Source organism: Heterodontus francisci, chromosome 11 (genome assembly GCF_036365525.1).
Source record: "Heterodontus francisci isolate sHetFra1 chromosome 11, sHetFra1.hap1, whole genome shotgun sequence".
NCBI lineage: Eukaryota > Metazoa > Chordata > Chondrichthyes > Heterodontiformes > Heterodontidae > Heterodontus > Heterodontus francisci.
The window spans coordinates 96441928-96469294 of NC_090381.1; the positions used below are offsets into that span (position 1 = coordinate 96441928).

Genomic DNA, 27367 nt, shown 5'->3' on the forward strand with positions numbered 1-27367 from the left:
GAAAGCTTTGGGGAAAAAGTGGATAAGACCCAAAATTGGATGCAGGAATCGTGATGCACAATGCACCCATGTCCGTTCTTTTTGATGCAAGCAGCAAGCAAACTTTGTGCTCCCTCCCCATTTACATGATTGCAGTGTTCTGCCAGCGCTCAGCATGCTGCGTGCTTGAGTAGGGGCTCAATTCAAGAGAGGCTAACACTAGCTCAAGCTAGCCTGTCCTACATAAAAGCAAGCCTGCACCTCTTAAAAGGGAGGTGCCTTTTGACTGGAGGAGGTGCTGGAATTCATTGCATAAGTGACTTTGACCTGGAAAAGGACTGGCACAACACAGCAGAGAGCAGGCTCCAAGGTTCTCCAACGCAGCACTGGAGGCCTTGGTGCAGGAGGTCAACCGGAGGACAGAGGTCCTCTATCCATTGGAGGACTTCCAGAAAAACTCTGAGAAATCAATGGCAGCAGATAACCATGCAGGTTAATGCCAGCAGTCTAGTCCTGAGGACCTCAGTGCAGTGCTGAATGAAGTGGTCAAAGTTAGTGAATGCATCTTCAAATGCCATATCCTACCAACTGCACCACTAGCGTCACATACTTTTCAATGCACCACACCCCATCTCTCACCTACCAACAATCTCCATCAATCACGACTCATACCTAACATCCATAACTTCACCTCACACTCAGACATTTAGCATTGCTGCAAGCATCACACCCACATCTCACAAACTGCACACACTTTATTAAAATTACTCTTTCATGGGATGTGGACATCGCTGGCAAGGCCAGCACTTGTTGCCTATCCCTTTTTGCCCTTAACAACTGAGTGGCTTTCTAGGCCATTTGAGAGGGCAGTTAAGAGTAAACCACACGTAGGTCAGACCAGGTAAGGATGGCAGATTTCCTTCCCTAAAGGACATTAGTGAACCAGATGGGGTTTTATGACAATCGGAGATAGTTTCATGGCACCATTACTGAGCCTAGCTTACAATTCCAGATTTTTTATATTAATTATTTGAATTTTAAATCCCACTAGCTGCTGTGATGGGATTTGAACCTGTGTCCCCAGGACATTAGCCTGAGCCTCTGGGTTACTAGTTCAGTGACATTATCAATACACCATCGTCTCCTCCAGTTAGTCAACCACGATAGACACATCTCCCAAATACATTGCACCACACTCATTGGCATACTTCTCTCTCTTGCAAGACAAGGTGGTGCACAAATGAAGGCAGTAGCAGCAAACCGGTGGGGGAACAGGCATGGCTGCATGTCGTCACCCTCATGGAGAAGTCATTGATTTAGGCCATGGCCAGCTGAAAGAATTGAAGATGTCATTATGCTGTTTCCTAAACTTCCTTCTTATTACCCACCTACCCCTAATCTCTTCTGATTCCCGAGCTACAGCTTTTCCCCCCTCATCTCACTGCAACCCTACCCTTGTGCTTTTCTCCCTTCAGATACCCTAGAAACAGAGTTAACAATTTCAGTTAGATGACCTTTCGTTAGAGCTTGTCATTTCAGAACTGACATTGGTTCTGAAATATTATGTCTCTTCGCAGATGCTGCCTGACGTTGAGTATTTTCAGCACTTTCTATTTTTATTTCAGATTTCCAGCATCTACAGTATTTTGCTTCTGTATAGCTTTCTCCTGGTTCAGACATTGATCTTAGGCTGGGCTTTTTCCAGATCACCCAAGCAGTTGCAATATCAGCCCTAATTGGCAACATGGGCGGTAAGAGGCATACTAAAGGGGGTCAATTAGTGAACTAAACCCAGGGTGAAGATGGGTCTTCTCTGGGAAATTTAGAAGACAGCTGAGGGAAATTGGATTATTAGTGATCTGTGCAACAGTCTTCAGACTAGACATTAGAAATATTCCAAAATAGGGAAAAGATCCACATCAGTTAATATTAGGATTTCAATGGGTAGAGATATAGATGAATGTAACAGAATTTTCATTTGTCTCTCCTGCAGCCAACTGGCATGTGGTCTTCCATTGCAGATACTGCTTTCCTTTGTGGTTACTTTAATGTGGGTAGAACTTACTGAGTTTATAGTAACAAGGATTGATTGAAAAAGATATGTTAACTTACCCCCTAAGGAGATAACCCCCAGCCCTAGTATTGTCAGTGGTAGGGTAACTTTTACCAGTACTCCAGCACCTGACAATAAGCAATATATTTGGAGCTAGTAGTAAAAGTCACATCCATCAAGCTGAGATTGTTTTCATTTTATTTCAATTGCACTTCAGGTACACTGCATTATAATGTTACATTGTGCAGGTACATTACACTGTTGGTATACAAAATACATGATAGACCAGTTCATTTAAAGTCTGGTTGTGGACAGAAAGAAAAGATTCTAGGCAGGTAGTTTGCTACCTTTAATCCTTGCTCTTTTGTTTAATCGCAGCTATTTCCTTTGGTGGATGTGCAATGTTTGTCTTGTGTGAAGGATGTTTTGTTTATGCGAATACCTATTTTTGGCAGCAAGCCAGAAACAGAGACTTGGTTTGATCCAAGACAGTAAATAATCCTAAACAGTCACAGAAATATCAAATGAGAAGCAGCGTTTGTGCCTTTTTCCACAGTGAGTTGACTCAAAGTAACTATGGATGGGGGTGTGCTGGGGCGCCATCCAAATGCCAACATCTCATGTTTGATGTCCTCAAGAACATTTAGCTCAGAGGAGGTGATGTGCTAGATCGAAAGCTACAAGTTGAATTTCACCTTTGGGAGTTTTAATATTCTATTCATTTTTGTTCTGAACACACTGTCCTAAGAATTGTGTAACCGCCCCCAAGAAATAGGACTATCTTTTCAAGGTACAGCTAAGCCAAACCTTCAACACAGAACAGCTCTCTCACATAGCTGCCTAAACTATGCGGCCACTGCTTCTCACTTGATATTTTCATGACTTGTCATTAATGATTTATAGTTTACACGTCCTATTTGTGACCACTCTGCTCATGAAAATAAATTAAGACTTTTGATATTTTATTCCAGTTCTTTTCCAGCATTCTTACTTCTGCTTTGTGAAATCTCCCATTATTTGCTACTGCGTGACACTCCACCTTGTAAACCAGCTCAGAACTGATTGAAATCAGCTTGCCTGATAGTTGAAGGATTTGAGTACCTAGTGTTTCCAATATACATGACAAAGCAAAGCTGACAACTGTATGCTTTATGGCTGTGTATTGCACATACCAGATGAAATTCAATACCATTTTATATGGCTTCTCCACAGATATAAGACAAATGGTGCTTCATTCTACTTTTAAATATTGGCTACTTGGACATCATCATATACGTAAAAGAGAAGACACTGATGTACATGAGCTGCATAGACCATAAGAAATAGGAGCAAGAGTAGGCCTTTTGGCCCCGTGAGCCTGTTCTGCCATTCAATAAAATCATGGTTGATCTGAGTGTGGCCTTAACTGTACTTTCTTGCCTGGCCCCCATAACCCGTGATTCCCTTGTAGATCAAAAATCTATCAAGTTCAGTCTTGAATATATTCAATGATCCAGCCTCCACTGTTCGCTGGGGTAAAGAATTCCAAAGACTAACGACCCAATGAGAGAAATTCCTCCTCATCTCTGTCTTAAATGGGAGGCCCCTAATTTTGAAACTGTATCTCCTAGTTCTAGATTGTCCCCACTAGGGGAAACATCCTCTTAGTGACATGTAAAGTTGCCCACTTGTACCCATCATAAACTTAGTGGAAAGGCTTTATTTCATGAACATACGCTCAGTATGATAACACTTTTATCTGCCAAAAACGAGACTTTATCAAAAAAGCTCAAGTTCTATAAGTTATAGTAAATCTGCTAATGTAAGGTTCAAAGTTCCAGAAAATTACAAACTCTGGAGAAACAGCTTTTCATATTCAAATAAAAACTTATTCATTGTATTCCCAAAGAAAACAGGTTCCTTCACAGATATTGTTTTATAATATAAAACAGATCAACAGTTTGAGAAGTTAAGAAGGTTATGAGGACAAAGCACAGCCCGCTGATTAAAATATGTACAGCATTAGATTGGTTAAAAATTAATGCATGCCAAAAATGAGAATCTAATTAGCTATTTCACAGCAATAGTTCAACTAGACATCGACAGTAAATTTGCTTTTTCTACAATTTTAACTCAGATCTAGAAACATGCTTTTCCCATTTTTTTCCCAGAGGTACTTCTTAAATGTGATGAAGCAACACCTTTCCAGTAATTTTTTTTTTTATTCATTCATGGGATGTGGGCGTCACTGGCCAGGCCAGCATTTATTGCCCATCCCTAATTGCCCTTGAGAAGGTGGTGGTGAGCTGCAGTCCATTTGGGGTAGGTATACCCACAGTGCTGTTAGGAAGGGAGTTCCAGGATTTTGACCCAGTGACAGTGAAGGAACGGCGATATATTTCCAAGTCAGGATGGTGTGTGACTTGAGTTCCGAAGAAGGGTCACTGACCCGAAACGATAACTCTGCTTCTCTTTCCACAGATGCTGCCAGACCTGCTGAGTGAATACAGCATTTCTTGTTTTTGTTTCAGATTTCCAGCATCCGCAGTATTTTGCTTTTATTATTATGGTGTGTGACTTGGAGGGGAACTTACAGGTTGTGGTGTTCCCACGTATTTGCTGCCCTCGTCCTTCTAGTTGGTAGAGGTCGCGTGTTTGGAAGGTGCTGTCTAAGGAGCCTTGGTGCATTGCTGCAGTGCATCTTGTAGATGGTACACACTGCTGCCACTGTGCGTCGGTGGTGGAGGGAGTGAACGTTTGTAGATGGGGTGCCAATCAAGCGGGCTGCTTTGTCCTGGATAGTGTCGAGTTTCTTGAGTGTTGTTGGAGCTGCACCCATCCAGGCAAGTGGAGAGTATTCCATCACACTCCTGACTTGTGCCTTGTAGATGGTGGACAGGCTTTGGGGAGTCAGGAGGTGAGTTACTCGTCTCAGGATTCCTAGCCTCTGACCTGCTCTTGTAGCCATGGTATTTGTATGGCTACTCCAGTTCAGGTTCTGGTCAATGGCAGCCCCTAGGATGTTGATAGTGGGGGATCCAGCAATGGTGCTGTTGAATGTCAAGGGGAGATGGTTAGATTCTCTCTTGTTGGAGATGGTCATTGCCTGGCACTTGTGTGGCGCGAATGTTACTTGCCACTTATCAGCCCAAGCCTGGATATTGTCCAGGTCTTGCTGCATTTCTACACAGACTGCTTCAGTATCTGAGGAGTCACGAATGCTGCTGAACATTGTGCAATCATCAGCAAATTCCTAATGTAACATATAATCTACATTTTGACTAAATGGAGCATTTGAAAAGTGTCATATTTTCAGTCCCTTGAGCCTGTTCCACTATTCAGTTAGATTAGGGTTGTACAACATATGGTCCGCGCGGGCCAGGATCCAGCCCACCAAATGTTTTCATCCGACCCGTGGGTGTGAACGGTACCTGGGGCCGTTCCTCATTCTCGCCAGGGCTCTGTAAATGGAAATGGGAAATTTCCCATTGTCTTCTTCTTGCAGACCGGCGTTTTAGAAAACCTCGCAAGTAAGCTACACAGTTAACAGCTGCTGATGCAGGAACACGCTTCCCAACATTGGACAGATTTGAGGTTTTTCGACTTTTTTTAAAAGCCCACTGGAAAACCCTGAATCTGTCTGAGGTTGGGAAGCATAATCCTGCTTCAGCAGCTGTCAGTTGTGAAACTCAGTGCGATTTTTTAAACAAACTGAACAACCACAAAGCAGCTGTGCTGAATGCACCTGCTCAGTGTTACTGTCAGAGGGACAGAAAGGGAGGGGGGGGGGGCAACAAAGAGAGAGGGGGAAGCAGAGAGAGAGAGGGAAAACAGAGGAAACAAAGGGAGAGAGGAGAACAGAGAGCGAGTGGGACACAAAGAGAGAGGGGGAACAGAGAAGGGGGGAAAGAGAGAGAGAGGGAGAAGAGAGAGGGAGAAGAAAGAGGGGGAACAGAGAGAGGGGGACAGTGGGGGGGGGGGTGCGGGGGGGAACACAGAGAGTGAAGACGACAGAGAGGGGGGACCATAGGGAGAGACAGAGAGAGAGATCAAGATCACTCCTGACAGATGGATATCTATCCAGAATTCTCTGCATCACTACATCAAGTGTGTGGGCAGAGATTGACTACTTATGCAAGCAAAAACAATGCCAGGTACGTCACTAGATCAGTTTTCAATATAGTAATGAGAAAGTAAGTCAATAAATTTGTCTTCTCATTTAAAGCTTCTTCACAAAAATGCACATTTGTTGTTGTTTTTCTGAGTAAGATAAATTTTTATTGCCTTTATCTTTTGAAATTTGCTCACCGGCCCCCTGGGCCGAGCAGAAATCGTAATGCGGCCCTCTGCCCGAAAAGGTTGGACAATCCTGAGTTACATCATGGCTGATCTATATCTTAACTCTATCCAACCACTTTGATTCTGTAACCCTTAATAGCATTTCCTAACAAAAATCTATCAAACTCAGTTTTGAAATTTTCAACTGACCTAGCCTCAAAAAGCTTTTTGGAAACCCTTTATTAAAATCCAGAGATCAAAAAGTCAAACTCCTACCTCTAATCATAAACCTTATTGCAAAAATTTTCTAACTGGTACATTGGAAGCAATGGGTTTTTAGACCAAACTGGCCTTTGTTTTCATTCCCCCTCCCCCCAAATTAACTTTCCATTTCTCCTGTAGGCAGTGACTTTTATGGAGTCCAGTTTCATGAGCATTGACAATCTTCCAGGAGCTCGTTTTCATGGGTGAGCTGTGAGTGATTATTGACAGGCTACTTAGCACTGCAAGTGTTATAGCACCCACAAATGCATAATTTCCAGAAGAGGCCACTGGCAATTTGAAAAATGAACCTCATTGATGACTCTATTCCTCTTCATAGCCCAGGAGCATTGAAACTAATGGCTGCACCTTGACTCCTGTCTGAGATCATTCTTGAGATCTTCTGGTCTGTATCGTTTAATACTACAGCATAATGTAAGGTACAAAGTTCCAGAAAACTTCAAATGTTGTATTTATTCACTGAACCGTTAGGGTAGCTGAGTTCCATGCTTTTTTGTTTGTGGATGGTCTGTTATAGTCAACATTGCCAGATGGCTGAAAGGAGAATATGAAGAACATGACTGAAATTCAACTCATGACACCATCAGAACAGTGGAATGTAACATAACATTGAAAAAAGATGTATTAGGTAGAATTTGAAACCATTGATATTTAGGATTCGATTACTAGTAAGAGTTATAAAAACTAGAGAAAGGTACTATTCCATTTATATTGATTAGATTTCAAAAGTTTCCACTATAGTGCAATGATATTTCTTCAGCAGTAACAGCACAGTATTGCAAAGTCCGCATCAGAATCATTTCTACATGTGTACACTGAGGCACAAATGGGGATTGTTTTATATCACACGCAGAATAGAACAAAGCTTAGAATGACATCCAAGAGCTTTTCATAGGAAATAGCTAATGAGTTAGTGCAGTTACTTTAACCTGGCTGAAAAGGCAAATGTAGGATTCTTGAGGCTCTTGACAGAATTGACATCACTTTTCCTAAAAAATGTCAAAGCCTTTTGGTCTTGTGGGTCTTACCGTTAAGAATTCATGAACTCACCATACGAGTATTAATAAAAACTAAAAACAAACAACCAGCGTTTGGTGCCTGCTAAGCAGCAAAATGTACAAATAAGATTTTAAGAACAGGGATAGTTGAATTGGTGTAAGTATATGGGGTATTTCCTATCCCCTTCTATTTTGTTCCTCCACCAGCAATGTGCCAGTAAAACTTTGCTCAATTTAGGATGCAGGGCCACTTAGAGTCTGACTTGAGGCAGGGCCCATTGTCAGCTGAATTTATCCTTCACTGAAGTTATCCTTGCCCACTGGTTGCTCTTGCTTAGGATTATCCCTTCCTGGTACATCACCAGAGCATGAAGCCGGCACTGCTCTGTTGTCATAATTCATTGACAGCTCGTCATTGCTGATGATGAAATCTGCGTCATCTTCCTTCCCATGGTCCTGCATTTAAAAACAAAAGGAGCTATTTTATTTTGTAAGTATGACAAAGCAGCATCATTATGATTTAGGTAGCAATACTACTACTGAAGTTAGTGCCCAGTTAATTCTCACCCTACATATGTTTTCCGCATTCAGAACAAAAAACTATAGCAATGTCAAATATTTATATACGGCAGAACTAATTTAAATCTCACAAGCATCTTTTATCTAAAATAGTAAGCTGGCAGTTCCAGAGAAAATAATGGGCCCTGATGACATGGACAGCAATTGAATACTCCCTCCCAAGTTTCCAATTGAGCAAGAATCTTCCTGTGCACTGTGTAGAATGGCTGATCAAATGGTAACTCAAAATATATACTTTTGATCCAAGCATTACATATTCAACCAATATCCAACTATCCATTTTTTAAAAGCTCTTAGTATCAAAAGCTCTGTGCCTGTTAAACACAGCAAATCAATTGGTTTTGAAGCCTAATCATTTTCTCTGTTCTGCTCAGTATTACTATCTTTGTGTTTAGATTATTTACTGGTGCAAACAACCAATATTTACAAACTGGTTATTTTATTGGAAATGTAATAAAAAGTGATGACAGTGCTATCATCCATCTCTATCGTAAATAACTTACTTGTACAATCACTCTGTCATTTTAAAGGCCTCAATGATGTCCGCTGTGTGCTTTGTTTCTTGAAAGTAAATAGCTAACACTTTCAATCTATCTTTAGAGTGTCTTTACAGCACTGCCTACAGACCAGGAAGAGCAGAAGTGTTTCCTCATGACCCAACAAGCTAACTTGTAAACCTCTCCCCCACCCCAACGATTGGATCCCCCCTCCATCCCTGACCACTATCTCCATCTCTCCCAACCCACCGCTAGATTCCCCAACAGCGATGTTTCCTTAGTCTGTCAATCAGCTTGCTGTGAGGAGGGAAATCTGGAAAAGAAAGTTAAAAGGTGTCCTGCAGTAAAAAAAACACAGCAGGACATTTGGGAAACCTGTAGCTTCTGGATTCCCCATCCATATTTCCTCCCCCTCTGCTCTGAACATACAGACCCGTAAATGTCAGAGCTGTTTTATGTGAAGAGCTCAGAGGTGTTCCCTGACAGTCTTTTCTTTCATTAATTATTCCTTAACTTCAAGATGGCAAAATTCGAGGATTAACCCACAGTGTTGCTTCCAATGCAGGCAGCATGTAAAATGCACGCTGTCTGCTCATTTAAATGATAGTAATGTGTGGCCCACTGCTAAATGTGCTGTCGAGTGGCTGTATTTCTCGGGGGCTCAGGTTTGTAAAAGACTAGCACCCCTTAAAGCCAACCTACACGACTTAAATCCAGCTTGCATCACTTAAAGGGGAGGTGCTTTCTGGCTGTAGTAGGTGCTGGAAGTAGCTGGGGGAGAGCGTCTGACCATCAAGAAGAATGAATATGGTGCAACAGGACACACAGAGTGTGCTCCACTTGGGCTGAATACTGGCTCATTCTTGAATAAACAGTAGATGAGGTATGTTTTGTTCCAAAACTGGCATTAAGTTAGCTGTCAGACCTGCTCAGTATTTCTAGCACTTTTTGTTTTTATTTCAGATTTCCAACATCTGCAGTATTTTGCTTTTATCCAATTCTAGTCTCCTGTCTGAAAACAAATTTTAGTATCCAATCTTCACTTTCAGGCAACCTTTGTCTGCTACCAATATTAGAGAGACTTCCAAGCCTGTTTGTGAAGAAGACACAGAGACTAGGATGCTTTGGTGGAGACTGTTTATTGCTTGCCACAGAGCTTAGTTCTCCACCCCTAACAACACCCATTCAGTGCTGGCTGGCTCTTCTTAATATATACATCTGAGTACAATTAACTAATCAACACCCACACCTGTTCACCCTATTACTGTCAACTACTAGGGTATCTCACATCCATTAACAGAACTTATTAGACACTGGCACAAAGTTAGCAGGCTTTTCTTTAAAGACAGGAGACGAGATGAGTTGACACAGCGGACTTCTCAGGATCTTTTAGAGAGATACTGGAAAGCTGAGCTGGGTTGTGGTCTTCTCTCCTTCCTTGGGAATTCTCTCCTTGGAAGTTCTCTTCTCTCTTTGGAAGTTCTCTTCTTCTCATGCAGGCTGAGCTGAGCTGCAGTTCTGCCATTCAGGCTGATTTTTAAAAACTCCAACCCCTTTTTAAACAGTCCATTCCCAACTCAAAACAATTCAGTGAAACCGGAAACAAAAAGTCCACCTTCTGACCTGCCACTTCTCTGCATACATCTTCCCCAATTACCAGGGTTTCTGTTCTATTTTTTAATTTGAGTCATGTGACAACCAGTAAAGGTTGTTGTCAAACAAGTCCTTTCAGTGTCCTCTTGATGACCCTCCTGGAAAAAAGCTGGTCCAACATTTCTTCAGTTTGACTATGAATTCCTCAAAAAAATATATTTCACAAAAACAGAAACAATTTTATAACACTGTCAAGCTATTTTTATTTTGCATCCTTTACCAATTTACCATCTAACTTGTTAGTAGCCACTAGAGCTTCTCTATCGTGAGGGCTCCTACTTCTTGTGGTGCTCCTTGCCTGTTCTCTGGTCCTCGCTCTTGTGAAACCACATCCCCTACTAGATTTCCTATCTCTTTCTGGACTGCTACTACTTGACCTGTCCCTCCTATGACCAGACTTCCTTTCACAAGTTTGTGACCTTTTCCTTGGACTATGATTATCTTCAGGCTCACTGTCTGAACTTAGATGATGTTTTCTGACCTTCCACATTTTCACTTCCTTCTGCCAATCTATAGGTCTGATATCCTGTCCCTTGTCTTGCACATTCAGCCAATGTTTTTATTTCCCTGTGGACTTTCCTGCCCTTCCTATTATGGTGGCTTCCCTCCATTCACTAGCCCCTTCAGGCATATACGTCACTCTAGTCCCAACTTACAGTAGTTGACCTTTGAGATAAATGGCCTTAACTTGATCTTCACTATCATTTGGTCCACTCTCAGTTAGCCCTGTTATCTGCCACAATCTGTTGCTCCTAAAGGTCCGACATATGTACATGTGAAATACATGGTGCATCATCAGTGTAAATTTGTTCAGGTTCTGTCAATGTGTAATCAGTGCCAATAAGCCAGGAGGAATATACTTTAACGGTGTGGTTGCCATTTTGCAAAATTACTGTTTTGCTATCAGTGCCTATAACTTTTCCTGGGCCCCTCCATTCTTTCTGCCCTTCTCTTTTGCAATACACCATGTCCCTGGTATTAAAATTCTTCTCTGATGGCCTGATCTGATACCTCAAAGCTCTCCTGATTTTTTCTGAAACCTCCGCCTTAATAAATGTTCTTTTCCCTGCATACATGGCTTTCAAATGTTCCGCAAAAATGAACTAACTGTAGTCCCCTCTGAAGCCGGGGGATGATCCCACATTACCAAAGATATTTTTGGATTCCTGCCATAAATTAATTGAGAGGGGCTGTAGCCCCCACCATTTGAAGCGTGTTTTTCGCATGTATTGCCCACGCCAGAGCAGTCGTCATTTTACAATTTGGTTGGTTGACTAAAATTTTTCAGAGCATTTCGTCAATCACGACATGATTTCTCTCACAAATCCCATTCCTAAAAGGACTTTCTGCTGCCTTGTGCATTGCTACAATATTCATATTTTCACACATACTCCTGAACTCATCATTGGCAAATTCTTCTCCATTGTCAGTTAGAAACCTAGCCAGTGCTCCCAGTCCTGGTCCTATCCACCTTTTCATTATCTTGTCCACTCTTACTTTTTTTTCTTAACTATGAATTACTATTGACAGACTGAATCTAGTCGCTATGTCTATAAAGTGCAGAAGAAAAAGGTTTTTGTCTTTATCCCATACCTTCAAGTCCATCGCTACGGCTTCATTAAAGTCCCTTTATAATGGGAGACTCACTATTGGTCGAAATGGAGTCCTCCTGTATTTTTTTTTTACAGATATCACATTTTCACTGATATCTTCGATAAGTTTAGTGTAGTCATCATCTATTACCCTGCATCTTTTAACAGAATCTTCAACCTATAACAAGATGGATGTGCAAACTGTTGATGTAGTTTTGAAACAATTTGCCTTTTCCCCTTTAAATCCCTACCTCCAGATTCCAATAATAACTCTAACATCCTGCATAGAGATGTTAGGTCTCACTAAAGGAATACAATAATGTCTTGTCTGTGTAAACCACAAAGCTACAGATCTTCCAAAGACAATCGCCTTATCATGTTCCATATCCAATTTCATCTGAGCCTTTTTCATAGATGGTTTACTTAACAGCAAAGTTATTTCACTGAATACTACATCCGTATTAGACACTAACAGTTACCACCTCAAAAAATTCAATGAAGTTAATCCGGCACAAACTTCCCTTAGCTGACTATCCTTGATTAATCCTTACCTTTCTAAGTGACAGTTTATCCTGTCTCTCAGAATTGATTCCAATAATTTGCCCTCTACCGAGGTTAGACTGACTGGCCTGTAATTATTCAGTCTATCATTTGCTCCCTTTTTAAACAATGGTACATTTTAGCAGGACCTCCAATCCTAAATGGTTTGATCCGTTGTGCGATCTGAAAACTAGTTTTAGTCCTTACTTTCACTGCTGCTTTGTTTGCAGCCACTGGAGCAATGGCAACTTCTGCTGCTGCGTCTGTGGATTTCTCCTAAGATTTTCAGCTCGTCATCTCCGCTTTGATCTTTGAAGCGGTCACATTGATTCTTCAACAGCATTTCATTGTGTTGTATCACATTTGCCTTCTTTATCACAGCAACAGTAGATTTACAGATCAGACATGATGGAAAGGCAGCACTCTTTGCAAAGAAACATCACAGGGGCCAAACTCTCAATGCCCCAATCCCTACTACACATAATAGTTCAGCTATCATCACATCATTACACACCTTTGCTTTGTTCTTCAGATTCAATTCATTCTGATATCCAATGTCATCCTTTTGCAGTTGACAGAAACTGTACTATGACCTATGAAGGAATCCTTTCTAGTTGAAGTCCTGGAGATTGTTACATTCATGTTCACATCATAAGGAATCCATGGGCTTATGCCAGCTTAACTTTTATGTTTCACATAACCCTTCTTCCAGCATCAAATAGAATACAGGACATGCTTTTAGGGACCAAATTTATTAACACACAAGGATGTGATCTTGCTGGTAATTCACTTGCTTCACATTATACCATGTGCTACTGCAGGCAACCTACTTCTTGCAGAATATTACACGGTGCTTAACAGTGTATCAATGCACATTGTGGTTGAAGCCTCGGGCCCAGCTTAGTTACTTGACGCTCATTTAGAACTTCACCTGCTGATACTAGATAAAGACTGACAGTGAAAAAGCTGAGTCAGACAGAACCAGACCATGCAAACGCAATGGGGGAATCATAGCAAGTCAGCTCAAAATGACAGAAAATGACCTGTGCCTTGGCAATCCACTACCATTGCAAGAAAGGATGATAACAGCAACAGGTAGCGATGTCTTGTATAGTTATGCATTCCAAAATCTAATAACAAAATCAATAATTCTATACCGTTACATCCAGAAGAAGGAAATAACATCCTTACCTGATATGCTTGAGGGCTGGTCAGTAGCTTAGCAACAGGACCACACCAAGCTGGCAGTGTTGATGTGAGTGGTGGACCAGCATGTGTCAGAGCTGGTTTTAAGTATCTTGTGGCTGAGTTAAGGAAATATTATGCAATTTCTGCTTTGAGATGAAATACATATTATAATGGTTGTACTGATAAACTTCACAAGTATATATTACACATGTAACAGCATAGGCACACTTCATATTCGTTTGTTCAGATGGCAATTTTCTGAAATACATTGTGACGTTAGAGAATGTAGGCGAGCACCACTTAGGTGCTCTCTCTGTGGGGTAGAGGAATATACCACGGCATCACTAGACAAAGGCCTGCACTCTACTAAACATTTGGGAGTGTAAAAGGCGTATTACTGTAGATTTGTACATGCACATATCTACCCTGAGTATAGGTGTGAAAACCATGAATTTCAAGATGTTATGTTACATGTGCATGGGCTGAGAGAAGTTAAAATACCATATTTTGTGCAGTAAATAAATAAACCTAGATATGCAGGGTATTATAGTAGATCAGATGTACAACTGTAAGGTTCACTACAGGGTTAATAGCTGAAGCTGTGAGGTAAGATTGAGTAGAAGTGCTCCATTTCTCTTGTTATTTTATCTTATTGGCAGGTGCACCTATCAAGACATTGTATGAGATGGAAAGTCTGACAATCTTCAGTTGGCTGCACTCTCGCCTTGGAGCCAGAAGAATGTGGGGTCAAGCCCCACTCCAGAGACTTGAGCACATAATCTGACACTCCAATGCAGTATCGAGGGAGTGTCGCACTATTGGGGGTACTTTCTTTCCGATGAGATTTTAAGCCAAGGCTCTGTCTGCCCTCTCAGACAGGCAGATGTCTGATGTAAAAGACTACATGGCACTATTTAGAAGAGTAGGGTTCTTTTTTCCCTGTGTCCAGGCTAATATTTATCCCTCAACCAACATCAATAAAAAACAGATTATCTGGTCATTATCATACTGCTTTTTGTAGGACCTTGCTGTGTGCAAATTGGCTGCCACATTTCCTACATTACAAAAGTGACTACTTTTCCAATTATCTAATTACTGCAAGTGCTTTGGAAAGTTCTGAGGTCACGAGTATTTTTAAAACTTTTATTCTTTCTTTGAGCCGAGATGGGAGTACTGTGGCTTTTGCCAATAGGGTAGAGGAAGTAATACTGCAGTAGTCATGGGACTCTAACCAGTGATGCAATGCACAATTACTAGCAAAGGATTCAGTTACATTAACTCTAACTTGGGACTCACTTCTGTCACTATATTGTATACGATTTGTTTATCATTTACAATTAACATCAGCCGGACACAGAATCGGCTCAAGCATGAAATTGAACCATATATAACACTTACTAAAAGGCAGTGTAGTTCTGCCAGTTCATCCTCCCGTAGGCATGTAAGATGGTCACAAATAGGATCAATAGTGTCTCTAAATATAGATTTTCTTGATTTGAGAGGGGTTTAATCTAAACACAAAATTGTTTTGTAAATACAAATGAAGAAGTCCTGCAACTAAAAAAGTTAATGCTCAGTTTTATTTGGTAAAGGCAGAGCATTACACAAACAAAAGGTTATCAGATTTGGTCCATTCGGCAAACAACAGCAACAATTGAAAAGCTCTTTTCTTCAGAACTGTCTCACTCTTTGAAAATTGAATGTGCTTATCCTCGAAAGATCAAAGCTTGTGTGAACTGTGATATTTCGAAGATACATGAGGGGTGATTTTCAGCTGTTCACCTCCCGTTTCTAACCTGAAATATGGGTGGCCAGCAATTAAAAATCAGGTGTCCCTAATCCATTTATGTCCAAGGCCCATCTGGTGCAATTTTCAAGTGAGCCTGTAAATGGGGAAGTGTGCGTCATTCACTCTATGCTGTTAGCTTATTGAGATTGGGTACTAGGATAGGTCAGAGACTGGGAATTCTGTGGCAAGCAACTCACCTCCTGACTCCCCAAAGCCTGTCCACCATCTACAAGGCAAAAGTCAGGAGTGTGATGGAATACTCTCCATTTGCCTGGATGGGTGCAGCTCCAACAACACTCAAGAAGCTCAACACCATCCAGGACAAAGTAGCCAATCTGATTGGCACGCCATCCACCACTTTCAACATTCACTCCCTTCACCACTGACACACAACAGCAGCAGTGTGTACCATCTACAAGATGCGCTGCAGCAATTCACCAAGACTCCTTCGACAGCACCTTGCAAACAGGTGACCTCTACCACCAAGGACAAGGGCAGCAGACGCATGGGCACACCACCACCAGCAAGTTCCCCTCCAAGCCACATACCATCCTGACCTGGAACTATATTGCTGTTCCTACACTGTCGCTGGGTCAAAATCCTGGAACGCCCTTCCTAACCACACTGTGGGAGTACCTGTACCAGATGGACTGCAACGGTTCAAGAAGGCGGCTCACCACAACCTTCTCAAGGGCAATCAAGAATGAGCAACAAATGCTGGCCTTGCCAGCGATGCCCACATCCCACGAAAGGATAAATTAAAAAAATTATTGTGGTCAAACATTCTTTACTCGGTGCAGTCTGTATAGAATAATTATCATCTCTTGAGCTGTAAGGGCTGACTTCAACAAACAGCGGAGAATAGGTGGGCGAGATATACAGCACAGCTACTGCCTGTCTGTAGTCTTGTCGGTGGGAGTCACAAGCCAGTTAGAAACTAGTGCTTCATTTTCATTTTGCCGTGAGCTGTGGGTATCAAACGAGTGCACTGATGCAGCCCAGCAGTTCTGGGAGGGTGGAAAAATGTCCATTTTTCATGCTGAGCCAGCCAACAGTCAGAGCCTGGAGGGAGGTGAAGGAAAGAAAGCAATCCCGGAGGTAGGAGGGATGAGGCTAGGGGAAGGGCTTGGATGGGCTGACAACAGCCCTGTTTTTTTTGGTGGGCCTAGAAGGAGCACTGGTGCACTTTGTGATGATCTGCTCATTTGTACCTTGAAATTGCAATCCTATGTATGTCACAAGCTCCCGATTTGCATAATTTAATGAAGCAACACCTCTTTCAGGTAAGCACCTGGGCTGCCCTTTTAAAGGCACTGGCCAATATGGCAGCATGTGGGATCAGAGTGGGAACAGGGCGGTAAGTGCAGCATTTTGAATTTAGTGCTGCTACCGCCACCTTCCCATCAATGGACCGAGTTAAAATTGGCCCCATGTTCTCAGGAGGGTTTTCACTTAATACTTTGACCTTTTCCTTGGTGAGCTGACTCAATTTGCAATGCCCGAGAAAGACACTGGTGCACCAAGGCAGGTGCTCGTAATTCTTGTTGATATTGGAAGATATGTAAACTAACTGTGGATTCGACCGTTGCTGGAAGAATGGACGTTAAAGACACTTGACCATAAAAGAAACTTTGACAGTGCCAATGTTTGTAAATCAGAGGAAAGTGTGTCTTAGAGCAGCAAACAAATTGGAATTTCAAAGGAAGTGGAAATCTTTCACAGACATGGTCATACTGCAGGTACTGGAGCTGGCAAATCCAAGACACACTATTAGTTTTGCTTCACTCACTAGTCGGGGAAAACAGAGTTCTGTGCTTATGTGCAGAGTTTCTTCAGCAGTGTCAAATTCCAGTTAAGTAATGTTCGTAAAGAGCATATAATGAAAAAATTGTGCCAATTTCTTTCTAAAGAGGGTTAAAAACAATCCTTAAGAAGGTCATTGAGAACTTAAAAAAAAAAGTTCCTTTGCCATGTTTGCAGTTAGATGCAGTTGCTGAGAAGTTGGAGCAGTGTGAGATTATCTCCTCGAAATGCTCTCTTACCATCTGCTAAAGTATCATGTTTGCAATTTGATGACGTTTTGCATCAATGTGAAGCCAAAACCATTGTGTATTGACACAAAATGTGTATTATAATTAGCTTATTTGAATTACAATCCAGGCAGATTGCAGAAAGGGTAGGATGAGGTGCTGCTGCACCTCTGTATATGCTACATCAATTTATTTGCTGTGTTTCAGTTGAAGCTGAAATACAACCAAACAAAAGGCCACAAAAATTAATTGCAATTGTATGTAAAAGTGACTTAGGAGAAGTCAGTTTTGAGCACGCTTGCAGATTGAGCGCTCCCAGTGGGAAGCTATGTTGTCAGGTAGTGTGGGTTGTCGAATTTATCTCCAATCATGATTTCTTTGTTCATGTCATCACCACTGATTGTGAGAGGTTGTGGAATTAACTCTATTACCTCTAATACAGTCCAGGGCTCATCCCTACACAAATCAGATTTCTAATGTGATTATCTTTTCAGATTTAAGGATTTTCATCAACTTCCACCAACATGAGAAATTGCTGTCAATTAAATAAATTTGCTCCTTTAAAAAAAATGATTTCCCTGGAATTTGTGGGGCTTTCCCAAATTTCCTGGTGTAAGTTTGGGTTTGGGGGGGGGGGGTAGAATCAGCGGAAGGGTGCAAATGGCTGAACATGCCCATTTGTGCCATTTTTTCCAGCGGGTTTCACGTGTCTCTTGCTGAAGTTGGGAGAATCCCGTTGAAAGTTACTAGCTTCCATTCCATATATACCCACATCAAAATGAAGAATGTTAGCCCTAACAATTGGGATATTTCCCATTTTATATTCCACATTAATATAAAACACTCACAGGTCAGACACAGCATGTAACAGAAAAACAAAGCAGCACCTGAATCTCACTTTATTAGTCGACATTTCTTGTACCAGGGATCTCTGTGAACTGCAAGTGGGTTGTCAATTTAATATCCATTATTGCCACATGATGGGAAGTTGTGGTATGGTCCCCACTAGAAACTGTGCTGAGCTCACCCAACTTAACAGTGCTGCAGCTTCTGGTCCATAGGGGTTGAGAGGTCCACTCATAGGGAGTGCAATGAGACCGTTACCAGAGGCAACAGCCACCACCTTCTCAAGGGCAACTAGGGATGGGCAATAAATGCTGGCCTAGCCAGTGATGCTCATATCCCATGAATGAATTAAAAAAAACCTACCAAAATATCCTATTAGTGTCATTACACCAACAGATGTCAACATATTCAGGAAAGGGGAGAACATTGTCAAGGTGGCAAAAAATTGAAATTTGCTTCAGAAAAGGCAACTAGCAGCTAGAGAAGGCAAGAGAGCAGCAAATTCTTGTATGAAATTGCTGTTCGAAAAGACCTATCTCTAGATCTCACTGAAAACAGCAAACGTCTTTACCCAGAGAGTGTTAAGATTGTGGAACATGCTGTCACAAGGAGTAGTTGATGCAAACAGCACAGATGCATTTAAGGGGAAGCTAGATAAGTTGTTATAGTAAGCTGCCTAAAGGCAGGGCCTCTGCTCATTTCTCCTCACCTTGCAGTCTTGTGGTTTCCTCTTCAGTTGTTTGTAACTGCCTCCCATTTTAAATTTCAAGTTGTCTAACACCATCATTCACTTTCTCCCTCTTAGTCTGCATCCCTTTAATCTTCCTTCAATCACTTCCTTTAGCAAGTTCTTATGCCTTAGAATATGGCCATACAATCTTGTTGCATTTTCTTGATGCTATTCACTAACGATCTATTTCCCTCCACCATCCTGAGAACGTCTTCATTGCTCTTGTGTTCTCTCCAAGTGACCCGCTTTCATCCTTCTCCAGAACCACATTTTACAGCTTTCTAGTCTTTGGATATTTGCTTTCCTCAAGGTTCACATTTCAGTCACGTACAATAAGACACTCCAAATCACAGTCTTGATAATTCTTTTCTTAAGATCTCTACTCATTCCTACACTGAGCAATTCTTTTGTGTTTGAAGAATGCATTCGTTGCCATTTCTATTCTATCGGCAGTAACCATCTAGATAGGTACATGTGGGAGAAAGTAATAAAAGTTATAAAAGGGTTAGATGAAGAGGGGCAGTAAGAGGCTCTTGTGGTGCATACACACAGACATAGATCAGTTGGGCCGAATGGCCTGTTTCTGTGCTGTAAATTCCCTGTAAACTGAAATGTGCATCTATTCTCCCAAACATGCCAGAGTATTTGCAGACGTGTCAAACACTTCAGTACACATACCCTTTCCCCATCGTTATTACTGAAATAAAGTTCAGTCGAAAAATAATTTCAGTTAACCTCAGGAAACATCAGAAAATTAAAACTGAAATTCATCTTTCAAAAGTTTCACAGAGGTTAAATGTTAACCCGAACCCACTAAAGGACAGATTTGTCAATAATAATTTGACTGTAAATATATTGAAAAACAGAAATCTGATGGTGCGGAGAGGTAGTGAGCAAACTGAAACAAACATACTCATTTTTCACGATCTGTCCAGAACATGGCAGATTTCAGCACAGCAATCAATCTTATTTTCATCTCATGTCATCTTTCTATTTCATCATACCGGTTATCTTTTCTCTTTTATTTAATAAATGGAACTTTTTCACAAACAGAAAAAGTTGGTGTTGTGATACTGAGAATGCAAAGGCAGTTGAGCAAATACAAGGCTAATCAGTTGAAAGAGAAAAGAATGTCATTGTGAAGCGCCCTGTAACTCCCCGAGTCACAATCACTTTCTATTATTTAATTTTAAAGACCAAACAAGTAATCTCAACAAAGTACAGTACAGCACAGGAACAGGCCATTCAGCCCTCCAAGCCTGCGCCGATCTTGATGCCTGCCGAAACTAACACTTTCTGCACAACTGGGGCCCATATCCCTCTATTGCCATCCTATTCATATATTTGTCAAGATGTCTCTTAAACATCGCTATCGTATCTGCTTCCACCACCTCCCCTGGCAGCAAGTTCCAGGCACTCACCACCCTCTGTGTAAAAAACTTGCCTCGCACATCCCCTCTAAACTTTGCCCCTCGCACCTTAAAACTATGTCCCCTAGTAACTGACTCTTCCACCCTGGGAAAAAGCTTCTGACTATCCACTCTGTCCATGCCGCTCATAACTTTGTAAACCTCTATCATGTCGCCCCTCCACCTCCGTCGTTCCAGTGAAAACAATCCGAGTTTTTCCAACCTCTCCTCATAGCTAATGCCCTCCAGACAGGCAACATCCTGGCAAACCTCCTCTGTACCCTCTCCAAAGCCTCCACATCCTTCTGGTAGTGTGGCGACCAGAATTACACGCAATATTCTAAGTGTGGCCTAACTAAGGTTCTGTAAGGTTCATGCAGCATGACTTGCCAATTTTTATACTCTATGCCCTGACCAATGAAGGCAAGCATGCCGTATGCCTTCTTGACTACCTTATTCACCTGCGTTGCCACTTTCAGTGACCTGTGGACCTGTACGCCCAGATCTCTCTGCCTGTCAATACTCCTAAGGGTTCTGCCATTTACTGTATACCTCCCACCTGCATTAGACCTTCCAAAATGCATTACCTCACATTTTTCCGGATTAAACTCCATCTGCCATTTCTCTGCCCAAGTCTCCAACCGATCTACATCCTGCTGTATCTCATTGCAGTTTATTTTCAAGAATCATAGTCTACAGCAACATGTCATTGCAAAATATAAACTATACAGGAAGTGGGAAATTGCCTTATTTGTACAGCATCACAAAAGGTCAAAGACGGCACAATCCCCTGATAAACAGACCTAGAATCCTGGGTAGTAGAATCAGTCAGTCTGTGATCTACCAAGTTTGTAATCACTTGTTACCATAATCAAAATGAAAGTTTCCAAGGGTGACTGTACAATTTGGCTTCAATAGTATGTGATTAATGAACAGATACCAGTTGGGCCACATGGCCTGTTTCTGTGTTGTTACGTCTATGGAATTATTGAGTCTGCATTTCCACGGAGTTCAGCAAGATCAACCTGCATTAAGCCAACTGAAGACAGCTTGGCCAACACTGTAATTTGATTCTTCTTGGATTGGGGGGTTGGTTAGCTTAGTTGGCTAGATGGTTACTGCGTGATGCAGAAAGTCGCCAACAGCGTGGGTTCAATTCCCATACCGGCTGTGGTAGTTCATGCCCCAAGCTTGAGGAGTGGTGACCCTCAAGCTATCCATTACCAAGATCGGGGTGGCGCAGTGGTTAGCACCACAGCCTCACAGCTCCAGCGACCCGGGTTCAGTTCCAGGTACTGCCTGTGCGGTGTTTGCAAGTTCTCTCTGTGACTGCGTAGGTTTCTGCCGGGTTCTCCGGTTTCCTCCCACAGCCAAAGACTTGCAGGTTGATTGGTAAATTGGCCATTGTAAAGTGCCCCTAGTGTAGGTAGGTGGTAGGAGAATGGTGGGGATGGGGTAGGAAATATGGGATTAATGTAGGATTAGTATAAGTGGGTGGTTGTTGGTCAGCACAGACTTGGTGGGCCAAAGGGCCTGTTTCAGTACTGTATCTCTCTATGACTCTATAACTAGTTATTAATTGCCTACAATTTATTTCTGCAGCATATTTTTCTTACCTCTCCCTGCTTCCCTTCTCTAGATGATATACACTAAACTCATACAGAGAGAACAGCCTCTCGCAACACCACTTTGTAAACAGCTGCTAGGATGTATGCAAAGGAAGCCTAAATGGGCCCTTCTGTTTGGAAATGTCAGAAGTTGGGTTGAGACTTTTCAAGCTCATTACAGCCTGCAGAAAGAGGAGTGTTTCATTCATTAGCATAGCTGGTCCAAGAGCTGAAACGATAGTGCCAGAACCCACCGTACCATTCAGTCCCGCTTTCTTTTCATGAAGGTCAAGAAATTTTCAAAATTACAGCAAATTCACCACAATAAGGCCATTTAATGGATTAATGAGTATTTCATAAACATATATTGCTGTATCCTATTGTTATTACATTATAATTTACTTACTAATGGTTGGCCTCCCAATTAGAATCACCACTTGCAAGGCTGAAGGAAATAGAAGCCCACTTAAGCCACTGCTCAAGCAGTTGTATAGCCAGCCACAGGAGGTGTATGAGAGGGTCCCAAAGTAATTTTCCTTCATCCTTTGTAAAGAAATGCTCAGCATTGCCAAGACAGTATGGGTGATATTAACAACTTGACCTGTGGAGAAGTGCATAGCAAGCCTGCGTTTCAACAGTTTTGATGCACTGCTTCCCAAGCACATTAGACTATTATGCTTGAATGGAATGGGGTTCAGTGCAGCTGGCTTTGTTTCACCGTCTCACATCATCACGGGTTAATGTAGAACAGAAACCTAGGAAGCCGACCTGGTTTAGAGAGTTGAAATAATCCTCGCCCAAATGATCTTTCTAACGTAATTCATAAGGAAACTAAGACTTTGTATTAAAAAAAGGACAATACTTTTTGCATTTTTCTAACTTTTCTTCTCTTCCAGTTATACTAAAGTGGTCGGGTGTAAGTAGAGACACAGGGGCACATTTCCCTGTTATGAACTTGAAGTTATCTGATCACCTGACCTGAGTGCCTAAAGGAAAGCTGGGAGGGGAAGAGTGCATCAGCTCACCTGATTTTATGTCCATTTAAGCTAATGAACCGAAAGGTAGTACCCAGGTTGCCCCAAGAGGAGACTATGCTCTTCCGTGCCCTATGTTCCTACAGTTATTGAGCCCAGCTACAGGCACCAAGATAGCTGCCCTACTCTGATCTCTCTGCTTCCACATATATTATTACCATAAGGAGTATGAGTGTAACAATGAAAGAGGGCAAGTGAACAAAGATATAACAAATGTGAGAACTGTATTTATATTATATCAAGAGATACATTTAATGAGGAAAAGAGTGAAATAAAATTAATGAGTTGTGACTGTAGAGAAATAAGGTCCGAATTTAAAATAAAATTAATGAGATTATATTATTCAATATAAGTTATTAGATTTGCCATTAAAGTTAATGAGTTGTCTTTAAATATAAAAATGAGATTTGTTTTTTAATGAAGCTTAATTTTGTTGGAGAAGAAATGAGCGGCACACTTTCTAGCCCAATAATAGAGTGGTAGGATTAGATTATAAAATGTGGCACGGCAGCATGACCTACTAATGCAATAATGTGTGGCACTGACCTTGGCCATAACACTTCTCCCACCCTCCCCTCCTTAAAAGGCAGGCAAAAGCAGAAGGAAATTTATTACTAAACTGCTTTTGTGCATCCACTGACAATGAGGAAACAGTAGGGCCTATTAGAGAACAAAAAGGGAACCAGCGTTTGAAGGCTGAAGAAATGGCCATCGTTCTTAATGAATACATTGTGACTGTCTTCACAAAAGATGGGACAATGTAGAAATTGTAGTTAAGGAGGAAGAGTGAGAAATAGTGGATGGGATAAACATAGTGAAAGAAGAAATATTAAAGGGGTTAGCATCTTTGAGAGTAGATAATTTGCCAGGTCTGGATGAAATATATGCCAGGCTGCTAAGAGAAACAAGGGAGGAAATAGCGGAGGCTCTGAGCATCATTTTCTAATGCTCTCTGGCTACAGGGACAGGAGGACTGCTAATATTGTACCATTGTTTTAAAATGGAGGAAGCGATAGACCGAGTAATTGTAGTCCAGTCAACCTAACCTCAGTGATGGGCAAATTGTTGGAAAAAAATTCTGAGAAACATATAAATTGCCATTTAGAAAGGCGCGGGTTAATCAAGGGCAGTCCGCATGGATTTGTTGAGGAACATGTCCGACAAAATTGATTGAATTTTTTGAAGAGCTATCAAGAAGGGTCAATGAGAACAGCACATTTGGTGTAGTATACATGGATTTTAGCAAGGTTTTTGACAAGGTTCCACATGGCAGACAGGTCAGAAAAGTAAAATATCATGGGATCCAAGGCAAAGTGGCAAGTAGGTTTGAATCCAAAACTGGCTCAGTGGCAGGAAGAAAAAGGCAGTGGTCAATGGGTGGTTGGGTGACTGGAGGGGCTGCTTCTTGTGGGGCATTGCTAGATCCTTTGCTTTTTCTGGCATATATCAATGATTTATACTTAAATGCTGGGAGCATGATTAAGAAGTTTGCAGATGATACATAAACTGGCTGTGTGGTTGATAGTGAGGAAGAAAGCAGGAAGACTGCAGGAAGATATCAATGGACTGGTCAGGTGGGCAGAGAAGTGGCAAATAGAATTCAAGCCAGAAAAATAAGAGGTAAGGCATTTGGGGAAGGCAAACAAGGCAAGGGAATACATAATAACTGGTAGGATACTAAGAAGTGTACAGAAACCTCAGAGCGTATATCCACAGATCCCTGAAAGCAGCGGGAAAGATAGATAACATGGTTAAGAAGGCAAATGGGATACTTTCCTTTATTAGCCGAGGCATAGAATATAAAAGCAGGGAGGTTATGCTAGATCTGTATAAAACACTACCAGCATCAGCAGTATTTTACTTTTGTATAAAACTCTAGTTAGGTCACAGCTAGAGCACTGCATACAGTTTTGGTCATCACATTTTAGGACAGATGTGATTGCACTAGAGAGTGCACAGAGGAGATTTATGAGAATGTTGCCAGGAATGGAGAATTTTAGCTGTGAGGAAAGGTTGCATTGGCTGGAGTTGATCTGTTTGGAACAGGGGAGGCTGAGGGAAGCCTAGAAAGTATGGATAGGAATTCAACACGTTAAATTGTTCCCTTTCTGGGCCAGAGAGGATGATTGGCATTGCATCAACGATACTCACATTTTAAAAGAATAAGAACATGTTGAATCTCATTCCTGCATATAGTAAATTCTTACAGAACCAGATATTCCAAATTGTTAATTTTTTTAACTTTTCCTATTTCTCTCTCAATCAAAACTTTCTTTCCTTTCTGTTCCTGATTTGACTCTAAAAGACCTACCATCTCTATTGTTCCTCTTTCCTTTTCAATCCTTAAATCCCATTGGTTAAGGAGATACAATGTTGGTGCCAGATTCCCCATTGTCTTAGCCACGCCGTTATCAGCTCACACTTCCAGCAAGTTATGGTGCAAAAATTATTTGAGCGGAAGGGTGTAGGAAAATGTCTACCTATCAGCATATACCGCGAGATCCCCTGCTCCAGCAAGATTCCGCCCAACATGGTTATAAGGACCCCGTCCACCTGGGGCATGCACCTCAAAAGAGTGCATAATTAAAATAGCGGAGGGCAGAAGAGCATCAGAAGCATGGCTATTTTAACCTCCCACCTGCCCCAAGGCCCTGGACAGGTGGGATTGAAATTGGGGCTTGTATCTCAGTACAGCTGCCAGCACGCTTATCTGACTTTGTACAATGCCTGCAGAACATTTTAAAAACACGGCAGCTGGTTAATGAGATCAGGCTGCTTGGAGTGCTAACTCATTGTCACTTGTCACAGACAAATCCCTCGAATTCATCTTGCTTAGCTCTCCACTTGAGAGGTTGCAATGGTCCTGTTTAATGCTATCGTCCTTCAGCAATTTGTTTCGTTGCATGTTCCAACATTTTATTTGACATTGCAGCTGTTGCCATACACTGGAACAATATTATTAATGTTTGATCAACCATTTCACCAAGATATTTTTCCTTACAACTTAATCCTTTATTTTGTAAATACATTTACTATTTACGCACCTAAATAATTATCTTTTATTTATTCAATATGAAGTTAAGTCTTTGTGGATCACTCTTAATTATATCCCCTTTGTCTAATGTTCATGCGTCCTTCCACACCTTCGTATTGTCGCATAAGGGCTCGAAATTCAGAGGGAATACAGCGGAAGTAAGTTTTATGGGAGTAAGACCAGGATGGAAGGCCTCTACTTTAATGCCAGGAGTATTGCAGGTAAAACGGATGAGTAAAGGGCAATGATTGACACGTGGAATTGTGATATAGTAGCCATCATGGAGACATGTTTGAGGGAGGGGCAGGATTGGCAGCTCAATATCCCGGGATATACAATCTTCAGGCGAGACAGAGGAGGGGGTAAAGGAGGAGGAGGCATTGCAATATTAGTTAAGGAGTCAGTTACTGCAGTAAGGAGAGATGATTTCTTGGAGGGGGCATCAAATGAAGCTTTATGGGTAGAGTTTAGGAATAAAAAAGGGACAGCCACATTGCTAGGTGTTTATTATAGACCCCCAGATAGTCAGTGGGAAATTGAGGAGCAAATATGTGCACAATTTGCAGAGGTGTTGTAAAAATAATAGGGTAATTATATTCAGTGATTTCAACTTTCCCAACATTAATTGGGATAGTCATTGTGTTAAGGGCTTAGATGGAGGGGAGTTCTTAAAATGTATACAGGAGAACTTTTTAGCTCAATATGTAGAGGATCCAACAAGGGAGGGTGCAGTGCTGGACCGAATTCTGGGGAATGAAGCCGGACAGGTGGTTGATGTGTTGGTGGGGAAGCATTTTGGTGATAGCGACCACAACATGGTACAATTTAAGCTTGTTATGGAGAAAGAAATAGACAAGTTGCAAAAAAAGGTTTTGGATTGGGGGAGAGCGAATTTTAGTAAAGTAAGGCAGGATCTGACCAAGGTAGACTGGAAAGAGTTACTTGTCGGGAAATCTACAGAAGAGCAGTGGGGGGCATTCAAAAAGGAAATGGGGAGGGTACAGGCCCAACATGTTCCCTCTAGGGTAATAGGTAGGAGCAACAAGCCCAGAGAACCATGGATGACCTGAAACATTCTGGGTACCATGAGAAGGAAAAGAGAGGCTTTTAGCAAATACAAGGAGAGCAAATCAATGGAAGCATTAGTAGAGTACAGGAAGTGTAGGATGGAGCTTAAGAAAGCAATTAGGAGAGCAAAGAGGGGATATGAGAAAGCTCTGGCTGGTAAAAGTAGGGAAAATCCCAAGATATTCTATAAGTATACCAATGG

The 27367-nt window shown here is 41.6% G+C and overlaps 1 protein-coding gene across 1 annotated transcript in view; it reads right to left on the bottom strand.

Annotated features, from left to right (window-relative positions):
- Positions 1-2213: 2213 nt before the first annotated feature.
- LOC137375409 (sodium/hydrogen exchanger 9-like) overlaps positions 2214-27367 on the bottom strand; it is a 490009-nt gene continuing 464855 nt past the window's right edge. The window contains exons 15-16 of the mRNA XM_068042592.1: positions 13622-13727; positions 2214-8025 (exon numbers count right to left, since the gene is read on the bottom strand). Of these exons, the coding sequence (XP_067898693.1) occupies positions 7861-8025; positions 13622-13727 (271 nt within the window). The 3' untranslated portion in view covers positions 2214-7860. The remainder of the gene's footprint in view (positions 8026-13621; positions 13728-27367) is intronic.